This window comes from Vigna radiata, chromosome 6 (genome assembly GCF_000741045.1).
Source record: "Vigna radiata var. radiata cultivar VC1973A chromosome 6, Vradiata_ver6, whole genome shotgun sequence".
Classification (NCBI taxonomy): domain Eukaryota; kingdom Viridiplantae; phylum Streptophyta; class Magnoliopsida; order Fabales; family Fabaceae; genus Vigna; species Vigna radiata.
This window is the reverse complement of record NC_028356.1, coordinates 16137972-16152384: the sequence shown is the minus strand read 5'-3', so window position 1 is coordinate 16152384 and position 14413 is coordinate 16137972. Positions and strand designations below refer to the sequence as shown.

The 14413-nt window shown below is 34.6% G+C and overlaps 1 protein-coding gene across 2 annotated transcripts; it reads left to right on the top strand.

Moving 5' to 3' along the window:
• Positions 1-5051: 5051 nt before the first annotated feature.
• LOC106764750 (cryptochrome-1) lies at positions 5052-10902 on the top strand. 2 transcript variants are annotated; one of them, XM_014649124.2, is made up of 5 exons: positions 5054-6198; positions 6694-6912; positions 7654-8360; positions 9095-9903; positions 10427-10902. In XM_014649124.2, the coding sequence occupies exons 1-5, from the start codon at positions 5886-5888 to the stop codon at positions 10428-10430; spliced, it is 2052 nt and encodes a 683-aa protein (XP_014504610.1). In that variant the 5' UTR covers positions 5054-5885; the 3' UTR covers positions 10431-10902. The 2 variants fall into 2 exon arrangements, with proteins under 2 accessions (XP_022637868.1, XP_014504610.1); XM_022782147.1 differs by lacking the exon at positions 10427-10902 and having other exon boundaries at positions 5052-6198; positions 9095-9907.
• The last annotated feature ends 3511 nt before the right edge of the window (positions 10903-14413 follow it).

Below are 14413 nucleotides of genomic sequence, written 5' to 3'. Positions count from 1 at the left end.
TCTTCTTCTTCTTCTTCTTCTTCTTCTTCTTCTTCTTCTTCTTCTTCTTCTTCTTCTTCTTCTTCTTCTTCTTCTTCTTCTTCTTCTTCTTCTTCTTAGCAAAAGACACTCTTTATGTGAAAAAATTTATTCATTTCCTTTGTATTTTCTTGTTGTATTTGGTGTCAAGTAGACAATACCATTTATAAGCCTTACATTTTTCGTTTTCACCAAGCCAAAATATCTCCATAATATAATAAATCATAACCTATTAAATTATATATTTTTTTCTCTTAAAACATCGAAACATTACTACTCATAAAATTTGGAAAGTATTCTCTCATTGGAGTTTACTGCTATTGATAAAAAAATATTAAATATTCTTAAATTTAAGTTTACCCATATTACTATTAATAAAATCTTTGTTAAATATTCCATCATTTAAGTTTACCATAATAAAACCCCTTTAAACTTAAATGCTCCTTTATCTTGATTCTTCTACCATCCTAGTTTTACTGTGTGTCATAGACATCGTGTTCTTCACTATCCTTGTAGTTGACTTTCTCTTCTCTTATGCTTTGTCCATTTTGTTCTCTACTCTCTTAATATTCGACTTGTTCCTTGAATTGACTGACTTCTTCTTAACTTTGGTCTTTTTCTTATACACCCATGTTAAAAAAGAACGACTTAGTTTCTCACACCAAAAGGGGGTGAATTGGGAAAGTGTAAAAATATAAGCTTTCAAAATCTTTTTCACAAAATAAGATGTCTTTACACTTTTCTTGAATTTCAAGGTAAAAGTTATGCAATGTAGCAGTAACCTTAATCGAATACATAAATAGGTTAATCAAACGTTGATTTTTATACTGGTTCGGCCAACCTGCCTACATTCAGTGTCCTTCAAACCACGGGAAGCAAATGCATTATAAAGATAAAGGGTTTTACACCAAGGATTTTACAGAGACCTCACGTAAAAAATGCAAAATACCTCTCTATCCCTCTAATCTAATATAGGGAGTAAACAATACAGACAGGCAGCAAGAACACCCTCTTCTGTTGTCCAACCCTTTGAAGCAACCTCAAAGTCAAGAACACATTTCTTCTTCCTGCAAACATTGTAGGTAATCCAAGTCAACCTTCAAAGATTGCAAATTCCTGATCACGCAGAATACACCTCTTCGTGTAGATTGATCAGACGTTCAATACACAACAAGCCTTGCTTTTGAAGAAACCTTCGAGTCTTTGATCACCATAGTCAATCTCTGGTTCTTGGAGCTTTTCTTTTGTCTGTAAGACTGCACAACGTTCTTTGAAAGATATGAAAATGTTAATTCTCCAAAAGTTCTTACAGAATTCAAATCAGCGTCAATTTATAGTATTACACACATCAAACACATTTTAATCGATTTAGCTACTAATGTAGTCGAATACATCTTACAATTATAACAGTCTAACAACAATCAAACTCATTAATTGAAATAACAATTAATGTAATCGATTCACCATTAATGCTTGGTCAGCACATTTAAAAATATGACCATGAAGATAGTTATGTCAAGAATTTAACCAGTTTTCAAAACAACAACTAACTTACTTGAATACAAATCGCTTGCAATCGATTAAGCAACAACACTTAGAACAAATTTTGAAAACTTTTCTCTTCAAAATATCTCACAACACATTTGAAAAAAGTTTGTGCAAATACACGAGTTTTAATCTATTCACCCCATAATGTAATCGACTTAAAACTGTTGTTTGGCCAGACTTTAAAGTTCAACCAAAGTGCTTGTGGTTTTTCATTTATGAAAACATATGTTATGCAACCACAGATAAAATCACATCTTAAACACAAGGTATGCAATGAACAACACAATCATGTGCTCCCCCTATCAATAATCTCAACAATCTCCCTTTTTTTATGATGCACAACCATGATTAATAAACAACCATGTTGTATAAACACAACCACAATCACAAATTATTCCAATTACATCAAATTCTCCCCTTTGGCCATTATCAAAATAAATAAATATATATATATATATATATATATATATATATATATATATATATATATATATATATATATATACTGTAATTGAAACACAGATAATCAACCATATAGAGATGCATAAGATAAGATATCAGAATTAACATGATGCTTATCCTATCAGTGATATTCACATGACAATAATGTTCTCTTCCACTTCATGGAAACATATGAATTAATCAACAATATGTAATGCTCCCTTTGTCATTATGCATGTTTTAATCTTAAATCACATATGCACAATGCAGTACAATAAAAGTATATATCATAGCATATAAAAGTATATTCAAGCATTGTATCAAAGTAAATATGCAACAGTAATATTAGAGCATATTTGATACAATTTGAATCATCAAAACAGTTTAAACACTTAATATCTCATAAACATATACACAGTGGATAAACATAGAGATATAAGATGAATAAACATTCAATCAGATAGCAAGTCAAGGTTAGAAGATATCAGATAACATAAACTTTGGAATCTTTAAACTAATGAAGAACACCAGTTGATTAGATTATGATCTTAATCGATTTCCTTGTTGTAGTACATTGTTGATTTCCCATTTTCACATAGTCAACAAGCAACATTCCTACAAAACCTTTCAAGTATTTCCAGATCAAGCATTTTAGAATCAATGCATTACAGGAATTATCACAGATAATGTATGAGTATGCAATGATGTAAATGTAACAATGAAATATATCAAGTTTCATACATACACAGTGTAATCGATTTAGTTAATCAGTTTCACTTAATTAATCTCAGATATGATCACTTAAACACAGATTGAATAATAGAAGTCTGATTTCATTAATGATTAACCATTGAGTACAACTAGATAAAGACAAAAGACAATGACATATAATGCCAACCACTACAAAACAAAACAAAACAAGATATAATCAAAACAACATCAATCTCAATATAGAAATAACTAATTGTTTTAAAACATGTCACGCGCAGTATTATGTTGCGGTTCTTGGTGAACCGTGGCATAATGTGCATGGTAAAAACTCAATTTTTTACTAGTGAAAGAATTATGACGGCCAATGATGATCATGTTTTTCAGTCTGAGATGAAATCTTTTATATACATGAGTCACACATCCAAACATGAAAGCTATAAACATTGAATACAAAGTTTGTTACTTCATCAAAATACTATATAGAGAAATGTAATTTTCAATCTTTATTATCTTGATAAGTTTGCTCAATAATAAGTCGATTAAGTTCATGTTGTGAATAAAATAGGTGAAGTTTAATCTTAACATTTGTTAAACTCAATATGTTTGTCAAAAAAGTAATTACCTCGATTAAATTGTGTTTTTGTTTATGTTAATAAAATAATTTTTCAAATAAAATATATTTTTTCTACACAAATAAAAACTCACTTTTAATAAACAACATTTACACCTACCTATATATTAGAATATTTTAAATATGAGATTAAATGTTTGTGGATAACAAATACTCGAATGATATAACACCAAAACTTAGTTTAGACAAATTTGGTTAAGACAAACTTTGATATCATTTTATATTTATTTATATATGATAATTTAATCATATAATAGTTAATGTGAGATTTTTAAATATTTTTTTAAATAAAACAATTTGGTGGTGTTGTCTTCTCTTCTTCCTTAAGGTTGTGTTCGTTTGAGGTTATTTACTGTTGAAGGAGATTTGAACAGATGGATTTAGAGGTTAATTGATGTTCGCATTAAAGGATTTGAAGGCGATGAATTGAACAGATTTGCGAGAAAGTAACTTTTTGGAATCATGCCTAATGTGCGAAGATTTGAGAAGAAATTCAATCAAATATCATTTTTACCCTTACATACATATAGCTGTAATTGAGAATCTGAAATAATAATAATAATAATAATAATAATAATAATAATAATAATAATAATAATAATTTAAAAATTAATTTTTATTATTTTTTTCTTTTTATAATAATTTTTACAATTATATATAATATTAATCATTATCATTTTATATTACTTTTATTACTAAGGGTATTTTGGTAATCTTCAATTTTTACTCATTAAATCATTTTTTTTTATCTATTACATCCATCAAATCCTACACTAATTTTCATGAACTTTACTTCTAAATTCACTCTCAATTACCTCCAATTCACTCAAAGATACAACAAAAAATTCACCCTCAAATCCTCTCAAATCGATCCACTCACTCTCCCTCAAATCCTACGCTCCAAACGAACACACCATAAGCAATTGGGATCAGTCACTTAAACAAATTTTATTAATAAATGGTCTGCTTTAGACCAACTAATCTGTGATATAGGACATTTGATTGTTACAACCAGCAGGTTATCATTTTGTTTTAAATATAACTCCCATAAACAATAAGAAAAACGCTGATAATTGAAACACTAACTTGTTTAAACATTCCGAAAATCAACAACTAAAAAGGACAAAGAAAGGCATAAAACAGAAAATGTTTGTAGAGTAAATTATCATGAAGTACAACGAGTCATAATAATAATAATAAGTGTGTTTATTCTTGATATTTTTTTTACAGTCACAGTCACAGTAATTCTTTGTTGGCGCTGTAATTTAATTTTACATCCCTTCCTGGTAAAAGTTAATCTCTTGTTACAATAAATACGTTGTCCGTACAAAATAAAAAGCTCGGTACCAGGAAAATTAAATACGTTACCACATTATATGTCCTCATCAGTTTTTTCAGCCCATTAACACAGTGTTCGACTATTATATAAAGCCGTGGGTTACATCTCAATTAATTAAGAAAGTTCCAAACTACTGAATAATATATATTGGTTATAAGTTTTTACACCGTACATGCACTAAAAAGAATTGATTAGCACAAAAGAAGTAACCAACCCGAATCGTTGCGTAAAGGTAACAAACGTATCACCATTGACTTTAAGAAAGAAAAAAACATCTACGTTTGACAATTCCTTCTTAGTTTTGTTCTACATTTGCAACTCTACTATGATACAAATGAATCTTCTTCAGTGGGTGAGTTCAGAAAAAAGTTAACGTAGTTTGAGAGTGGTGGCATGATGAAAGGGTTGGTGGGGTTGTGAGCAGAGAGAGAGTCACGAGATAGAAAATGTAACATAAGTACGCTGAAAAAGAAAAGTTCGTAAATTTTGAAGAGGGCATGAGATGAGGCAGTTATAGGCACAAGCACTGTATCTGTATCCATCATTTTCTGATTCCGCGTCATGTCACTTGGATGGAAATAGAAGAAACTAGAGACGTAGATGTGATTTGTTTTTGTTGCATAGGATAATAGAAATACGAAAATCTACGTGACATAAAAAAGGTGTGGTTGCGGTTTGCCTATCAATTCATTGTATCCCCACAACGTTGGCCAATCCTCTTCACTTGTTCTTCCTCACATCCCATCTCTCTTTCTCTCTCTACTTGGACCCCGTCCTCAGTGTCTCTTCTCTCTGGTTGCAACTTGGGTGTGAAAGGACCAAAATACGAATTTTCTGGAAAAAGAAATCAATCCCCCTTCCCAAAAGAAATGCCAAAGTGTGGGAGAAAGGAGAATTAAAAGATAAGTGCCAAGCCTCAAAGTTGTCTACCCAAATATCAGATTGTGCTTTTTACCTTCTTATGGCCTATAGTCTCCCTCGGTAAAGAAAACCAATACCAAAAGGAATAAAAAAAAGTGGGAGAGAGAGAGAGGGAGAAGTAGAGAACAGGAGAGAAAAGATAAGAATAGAAAGCTAGCTTTTGTTGTTGTTGTTGTTAAGGCTCAGTATTCAAAGGGAAAGGATTAAGGAAAGAGATCTGGTATATGGTTGTGTGTGTGAATAATAGAGTGCTTGAGGTGAAGAATATTTGTGAAGATGTCAGGAGGAGGATGCAATATAGTGTGGTTTAGGAGAGATCTGAGGGTAGAGGATAATCCTGCACTGGCTGCCGGAGTTAGAGCAGGAGCTGTTATTGCTGTTTTCATATGGGCTCCAGAAGAAGAGGGTCAATACTACCCTGGGAGGGTTTCTAGGTGGTGGCTCAAACAAAGTTTGGCTCATCTTGATTCCTCTTTGAGAAGCCTTGGCACTCCCCTTATCACCAAGCGTTCCACTAATAGTGTTTCTTCCCTATTGGAGGTCGTTAAGTCCACTGGTGCTACTCAACTCTTTTTCAACCATTTATATGGTGAGTTTCTGTTTTTTCCTTTTCTTACATGGCCTACTTTTCATGCTTATTATGTATCATATATGGTTCTTGTGTTTTTCTAGTGCAACTTCCTTTTTCTTTTAGATGATTATTGGTTATCATATATCGTCCTACCTTGTTTAGTTTTATTCAATTGTTTTTGGAGGGTTTATGAGAAAACCTCTAGATTGCTACCTAAAGATGGTCTATGACTATAGCAGATTCATTGCTCAGTTATGACCAACATCATTAGAGATTGTAGGATCCTTAATTCTATCAATTCTAGTTCTTTGTTTCTATGATTATTTGGTGAACTTTCTCTTTTATAGTTTGTGTTATGGTTGTCTGAAATTTTCTTCTTCCTATAAACTGCCTTGTCATTTGTAATTTCTACTTATATCGTTGGATTTCCTTTTCCATAGTTTCATAAGAAAAGTGAAGTTCGTCAGTACAGCCTCATGATGATATCAAAGTAAGTAACTGTCTGTGTTGCAGATCCATTGTCACTTGTGAGGGATCACCGAGCAAAGGAGGTTCTGACTGCACAAGGCATTACCGTCCGTTCATTCAACTCAGACTTATTGTACGAACCATGGGATGTGAATGACGCTCATGGCCAACCATTCACAACTTTTTCTGCTTTTTGGGAAAGATGCCTCAGCATGCCTTATGACCCACAAGCACCTCTTCTCCCACCTAAAAGAATTATTCCAGGTCTACTTTTATTCATTTTTCTTCTCAGCCTCACATTATTATTTTTTATTAATTTATTATTGATTGGGGCCAGCTGCATAAGTCATTCACCTTTTGTGGTTCTAGTTTGAAGTCGGCACTTCAACAAATTATCCAAATTGGGAAATGAACATCGATGCTTTTAACCGCTTAAAATGTTCCTATGTAACATAGCAAAAAAGGTAAAAAAGTAAAATCATACTATTTAACGAGATGGAGCTTTTTTAAATGCAATTAAAAGTTCATAGATCATTCTGTCAATAGGCTTCCAAAGTAGGTACTTCCAACCATTAATTGTATAATTGTAAAAGTAAAGACGCAACAAATACTCTATTCAGTTATTATAGCTGACATATTTTGGTCATCTAGATATGCAAGCTTTATGAGTTTGGTCTGAAAAAATATTCTCTTTTGTAGTCAAGCAAAATGTGATTCAGATAGTTCTTAGTTCAACAGAAAAATGGCATGTAATGGTGGTCTAATTTATATCATGCACTTTGGGTGATTAATGGACTTATTGTCAATAAACTTGGGAAGACCATGGCTATTCTTTCATTATTGATGAATTGAATTAAGAACAAAAGTAATGATCCTATTTTTGTACACTACAGGAGTATGTCAAATTCACTTCAGTATGTTTGATACATTTTTTTTTTCTATTTAGCACCGTCATTTGTCATGAATTTCATTTGCACTACTTTAATAATTGTTTCTTTGTTTCAGGTGATGCTTCAAGGTGCCCTTGTGATACATTGGTGTTTGAAGACGATTTAGAGAAGGCAAGCAATGCGCTTCTTTCTCGAGCATGGTCACCGGGGTGGAGCAATGCTGACAAGGCATTGACGGCATTCATAAACGGTCCTCTGATTGAATACTCAAAGAATCGTAGGAAGGCTGATAGTGCCACAACCTCATTTCTCTCTCCACATTTGCACTTTGGTGAGGTTAGTGTAAAGAAAGTGTTCCATCTTGTCCGCATTAAGCAAGTGTTTTGGGCCAATGAAGGTAACAAGGCTGGTGAAGAGAGTGTGAACTTGTTTCTCAAGTCTATTGGTCTTAGAGAGTATTCAAGGTACATCAGTTTCAACCACCCCTACAGTCACGAGAGGCCCCTTCTAGGACACCTTAAGTTTTTCCCTTGGGTGGTGAATGAAGGCTACTTCAAGGCTTGGAGACAAGGCAGAACAGGGTACCCTTTGGTGGATGCTGGAATGAGAGAGTTGTGGGCAACTGGTTGGTTGCATGATCGGATACGTGTTGTGGTTTCAAGTTTCTTTGTGAAGGTTCTTCAGCTTCCTTGGAGATGGGGAATGAAGTATTTCTGGGATACCCTTTTGGATGCAGATCTTGAGAGTGATGCTCTTGGTTGGCAGTACATATCTGGTACTATTCCTGATGGTCGCGAATTTGATCGAATAGATAATCCACAGGTGCAGTTGCTTCTGTGTATAAACTGCATAATCTTGCTTTGTGTGGATGACTAAATGTGTATGATCATCTGTGTACATGTTATGTTTATTTTTTTATATATTGAAAAGGAAAGCAATGTCCCGAGTTTCATAATCCTGTTGTTATTACTTTTCTGGTTTCAATAATTTGTGCCAAATCAAAGACTCTTTTGTCCACCACTAAGGTTTTGTACAAGTCAAATGGAACAAAAAGTACTTCCACCCTCTTCTCTGAACTCTCTTAAATATTTATGGCTTGAATTTTAGATGAAGGCTAAAGGTCTATCCCAATATTGATTACATTTCAGCGAGTAGAGAGAGGTTTCATTTGACTGATCTGGAGTGATGCCTTCTTTTAACTCTGATAACAGTTTGAAAGTAAAAATTGCCGGCATGGACAATACAACACTCTGGCCTGTTTTTCCTTATCTGAACTTGTTCGTATTGAAAATTTGAGATGGTCATTCATATCACTCCAATACGGTTGATTAATCATAGCTAATGAGTTAATATTTGACTCAATCATGACTATGTATGTTTCTTCAATTTTGAGGGCAGTTGGATTGAAACTAAATATATCGGTGATGATTTATGAATTTTGACATTGATATTTAAACTTGAGCTACATGCTAATATCTGCCATTTGAATGCTTAAAGATGATAAATAACTTAGAATTGATAAACTCATGAGTTTTTTTTTTTTTTTTTTTTTTCAGTTTGAGGGGTATAAGTGTGATCCAAATGGAGAATATGTTCGACGCTGGCTTCCTGAACTTGCTAGGTTACCAACTGAATGGATACACCATCCGTGGAATGCACCAGAGTATGTACTACAAGCTGCTGGAATTGAACTTGGTTCAAATTATCCTCTTCCCATTGTGGGAATAGATGCTGCAAAAGTTAGACTGCAAGAAGCACTTATACAAATGTGGCAACAAGAAGCAGCTTCAAGAGCTGCAATTGAAAATGGAACGGAGGAAGGGCTTGGAGAGTCATCTGAATCAGCCCCTATTGCTTTTCCTCAAGACACGCACATGGAAGAAAGACTTGCTGAACCTGTTAGGAACAACCCACCTCATGGTACTCGGCGCTACGAGGATCAGATGGTCCCAAGTATGACTTCTTCCCATGTGAGAGTGGAAGAGGAAGAAACGTCTTCAGACCTTCGAAACACAGCAGCAGACAACAGAGCCGAAGTTCCTACAAATGTGACCACACAACAAAATAACAGAGAGACAGTGAATCAAGGAGGGCTGCTGAATTTAAATAGAAACACTCGAGTACAGAATAATGCTACTGAAATGTGGCGGAGAAATGCGGCTGAAGACTCCACAGCAGAATCGTCAAGTAGTACTAGGAGAGAAAGGGATGGGGGTGTAGTTCCAGTTTGGTCTCCCCCAGCATCTAACTTCTCAGAACAATTTGTAGATGATGAAAATGGTATTGGAGCCAGTTCATCATACTTGCAGAGGCAGCATCCTCAGTCCCATCAATTGATGAACTGGACGCGGCTACCTCAGACTGGGTAAGATTTTCCAAAGCAGTGAAAAGATAAATATATATATATGTGTGCTCTGTGCTTCATGATAAACTTTTTCATTTCAACTTTACAAGGTCATGTTCTCCAACCATTTCGTGATTTTGGAAATAGTGTGGCTAACCTGCTTGTGTTCTATTTTCTTAGCCTCACGCTTTTTTTGGGTTTTTCACTCTTCAGATTCTCCTCTTCCCGAGTACAAGATAAGTTGTAGAATTTTGCTACATCAACAAACACTTAGCGAATGGCAATATTTTGGTCCTGTTGGATGATGTTTTTGGCAATGGACTATCTGCAGTAACTTTACCACATTAATTTTACCACTGCATGATATTCGAACGTTGCAATAAGTTTTATAAACAGAATAAATTTTTAGTATATAATCGAGGTTTGAAAGAACAAATGGTGGATCATAACACTTGACCATGTCTACTTTTTCTAACCGTTCCAATTGTTTCTGATCTAATGCTATGATCTTTTCATCTTGTTACAATTAACACTTCAATTACAGGTAATTCAGAGCTACAACATGGTGATTAGTATCAGGGAGATGAAGAATGCAGTCTCTCCTCATCTTTTGGGGAAAGTGGGATGGCAAACCTGGTATTGGACATACATGTGATCATTTCCTACATCCTTGAACATGTCTTGACACGTGATTAACGGCTGACCTCGAATGTGCATGAAAATTTCAGTTCATGCGGGCAGTAATTTCATCTGCAGTGCCTTTTGCTCTCTTGTACAAAATTTTTAGGCCTACTGTATAGTATAATTTGTGTTGTTGAGGAGAAAGAGCAACTATTCGAATTGGACCTTTGGTCCTCTCTTAAACTCAGGGTTGTGGTTATCATTTGAGGTAGTTAGTTATTTACGTTTCCTGTCCGGTAATCCTGTACATTTATTTTGACTGCTGTAAAGTGCATTCATCTCGGTGCTCAGATCTCCAAAACTTCTCTATATGGCAAACTAAAAGGCATTGCCAAGACACTTCTGGTTCTTGCTTTCCTGTCCTTGTAATGCTTATTCCTTAAGTTTCCTATGGTTGAGTAAAGATAAACCAATAATTGCAACAATTTAGTAACTTACTCCTCAACTAAATCCTATGAAACATTGGGAACTTGCATTTCTAAGGATATACCTAAAGCAATCATATTTATTTTTAAGCTAAATAAATAGTACAGATCCCAAGGGGTTTGATCAAGTTCATGGACTGGAAGTGTATCGTTTACATCTTAAAGGTGAATGATTATAATTACATATGTTAATAGTACAACAGCATGGTTCAGGTTGGGATCTGTAAATATCACCGATCCCAAATGATTATAATTATGATTTACCTGCAAGAATGTATTCTAGGTTGACTAACTCGTCACTGAAATTGCACGTATTGTCTTGTAAGAGCAAGACTTCTTATTCCAGAGAGATCTTTTCTCTGCTCCAATCAAATAAAGGCACCAGATCAGTTCCTGCCTCAAAATCCTGCAACAAATGCTAGATTTATACAGAGGAGCAATTTTGTTCTTCCTAAGTAAAAATTAAACCATTCACTTTGGAGACAAAGATGCTAAATTGTAACCACTGATTGGAAAATTGTCCGACAATATTTAATAAATTAATGATTTGTAGGATATGTACATTCATTATTTTTCGTACTTCTACTATTTTGCAATTCTTTACTTTTCTCTCCCAATTGCACTGAGCAGCAATCTTTTCATAGGAAACCGCAAACTTATTCTCAACGATAAAAGAGTTTAAAATAGCATAAGATATTAAATTATTTCCTTGACAGTGTAAAAGGTGAGCTTATATTCTCAACCAACAAAAATGGTTAGAAATCACTTTTCAGATTTCAATGTAAAAGTTTGGAAAAATCACCGGCAATTTATGATTATTGTGTATGTATTACTTTTTCTAATATAATTTATAAACAAAAGTTGATTAATTTTTGATAGGATATAATGGGTAATGTGTGCATAACAAAAGAAAATAGATTAAGAATTAATTGTTAGTTGGTTAGTTGGTTGGGAGACCTTTATAAGAAGGCAGGGAGGTCTTGTGTCAGGGAATTTTTGGATAATCTTGTAGATTGAGCTTTGGATCTTTGAAAAGGGGAAACCCGTGGAAGAGAGAGTGTTCTCCTATTCGTTGTGTTCTATGCAGTCTATACAATAAAGAATATTACTTTTTTGTCTCTTTTCAATTCTGGGTTCCTAACAATTGGTCCGACTTATCGGATCAAAGCTTGCGGATCAATAAGTGATCAAGAAAGGGTGGAAGCATGGAAGGAAGAGACAATACCTTGGAGAGGAGGACCAACGAACATAAAATGAGCAGGACAGAACCAAAAATGAGCATGGAAGAATGGAGAATAAATATGCAAGAAATGCGGCAGGTTACCATAGAACTCTTGCGAGTTCTTGGAGGAAGGGTGTGGAACTAGGAAAAAGGATTAGAAGGCAGTCCAAGGTCTCTAGATGGAGATCAATATTTTGTTAACGAAGGAAAAATAGGAAGGAGAGAGGAATTTCTACAAGATGCCCTGAAAGGAAAGAAAGAACTAAAGAAGGGTAGGGATGTTGTGAAAGACAGTCTACAAAACATCAAGAAAGCCAAGAAATTCTCTGAAGAAGGAGAGTACTTGGCTAATGACGAAGAGAAGAAGGAAGAAAAACTTCCACAAAGTAGTGCAAGAAAGAGAAGAACTACCCAAGAAATAAAAGAAATGATCCAAGATATCAAGATTCAAATAAGGGGCTTAATAAGAAGTGAGGAATCTGCCATGAATGGAAAGAAAGAGGGGAAAATGAGTAGGGATGTTGTGAAAGGTAGTCTGCTAGACATCAAGAAAGCCAAGAAGCCCTCGTATGGATGAGAAAATTCAACCAATAGTGAGAAGAAAAAAGAAACGAAAGTTGTTGTTTTGAGTGTTGATGGTTTTGCAGGAATTAGAGGGCAGGATAGGAGAAAAGAAAATATATGTGGAGAGGAAGGCAATGAAGAAAACTGTGATGGAGACATGGGTGTGGCTGTTGCTGAGAAAGTTGCAAAAGTTGTTGTTTTTACTACTGTTGAGAAAGTTGCAAAAGCTGTTGTTTTTACTGCTGTTGAGAAAGTTGCAAAAGCTGTTGCTTTTACCGATGCTCAGAAAGTTGCAAAAGTTGTTATTTTTACTATTGTTGAGAAAGTTGCAAAAGTTATTGTTTTCAATGGAGATAGAGTAATAGGTTGTGGTGGGAATGTCAAAACAGTAAAGAAAGGGGAAGAAGTGTTGAGGCCTAGGGTTAAAACAGTGGTGTCAAAGAGCAACCCAGTTGAATCTGTTTACGGAGCAAGAGAGGAAAGAAGAGAGGAACTCCTGCAACACATCAAGAAAGTAAAGAAACACTTAGGTGGATGAGAAAAATTCAATCAACTGAGAGAAAAAAGGAGAAGAAGATGCCATTTACAAAAATGGAGCTAGGAAGGGTGAGGAAAAACCAGTTTTTTTGTGTCTGAAAAGAGAAGAGTTGACCACTTATGAAGGGACTGACACCCAAGGTCAAACAACAAGGGCAACAAATGCTTTTGAAGTTTAGAACACCAAGGATCAACAAAAGTACACCCAAACACCAAAGAAAATGTAGTCCAGGGGTTCAAGACCTGGCACCAAAAATCCAAGAACCTTTCTTGGAAAAATCTGGCAACAAATCTACTAAAGAGAGTTGAAGGGAATAGGAGAAGCATGCCATGTGAGAGTTGGGCAATAGTAACACAGATTGGGAGTGTGGAAAATTTACATGAGAATTTGCAAGTAGATGGAGCAGTTATCGAAAATGTTGTTGCTACAAGAGTCGATGAAGTCAAAGATAAGATCTTGAGGATTTAACAAAATTAGGCTAAAAGAATCCAGGAAGAGCACCCAAGCCTCTAGACTTGAATTGGAGGACAATAACCAGTGGGCTCCTTTCATATGATAGCAGGATAATGATGAAGAGGTGCCATGAGATCAAGCTTTACGGTTCCAACCTTTAGGACAAGGTTGTTTTGCAGCAAGGTATAATGATAGGATATAAGGTGATAGGATATAATGAGTAATGTGTGTAGAATACAAGAAAATAGATTAGGAATTAGTTGTTAGTTGGTTGGGGGGCCTTAATAAGAAGGCAGGGAGGTCTGTCAAGGAACTTTTGGATAATCTTGTAGATAAAGCTTTGGCTCTTTGTGAAGGAAAAACCCTTGGAGGAGAGAGTGCTTTCCTGCTCTTTGTGTTCTATACAGTCTATATAATCAAGAATATTACTCTTTTGTCTCTTCTCAATTATGGGTTCCTAACAATTTTTTAAATTGATATGCTACAGTAGTTTTGCAGTAGAAAGTTATTAAAATTCATGGAAAATTATAACTAACAGTACCCTCGGTGATCAGTGGCAACACCACGAATTGTAAGCATCAGTATGAAAGTGATTATGAATTTGCACACTAATACTTCGAGATCAGAAGTTGAGGTTAAGTATTTAGT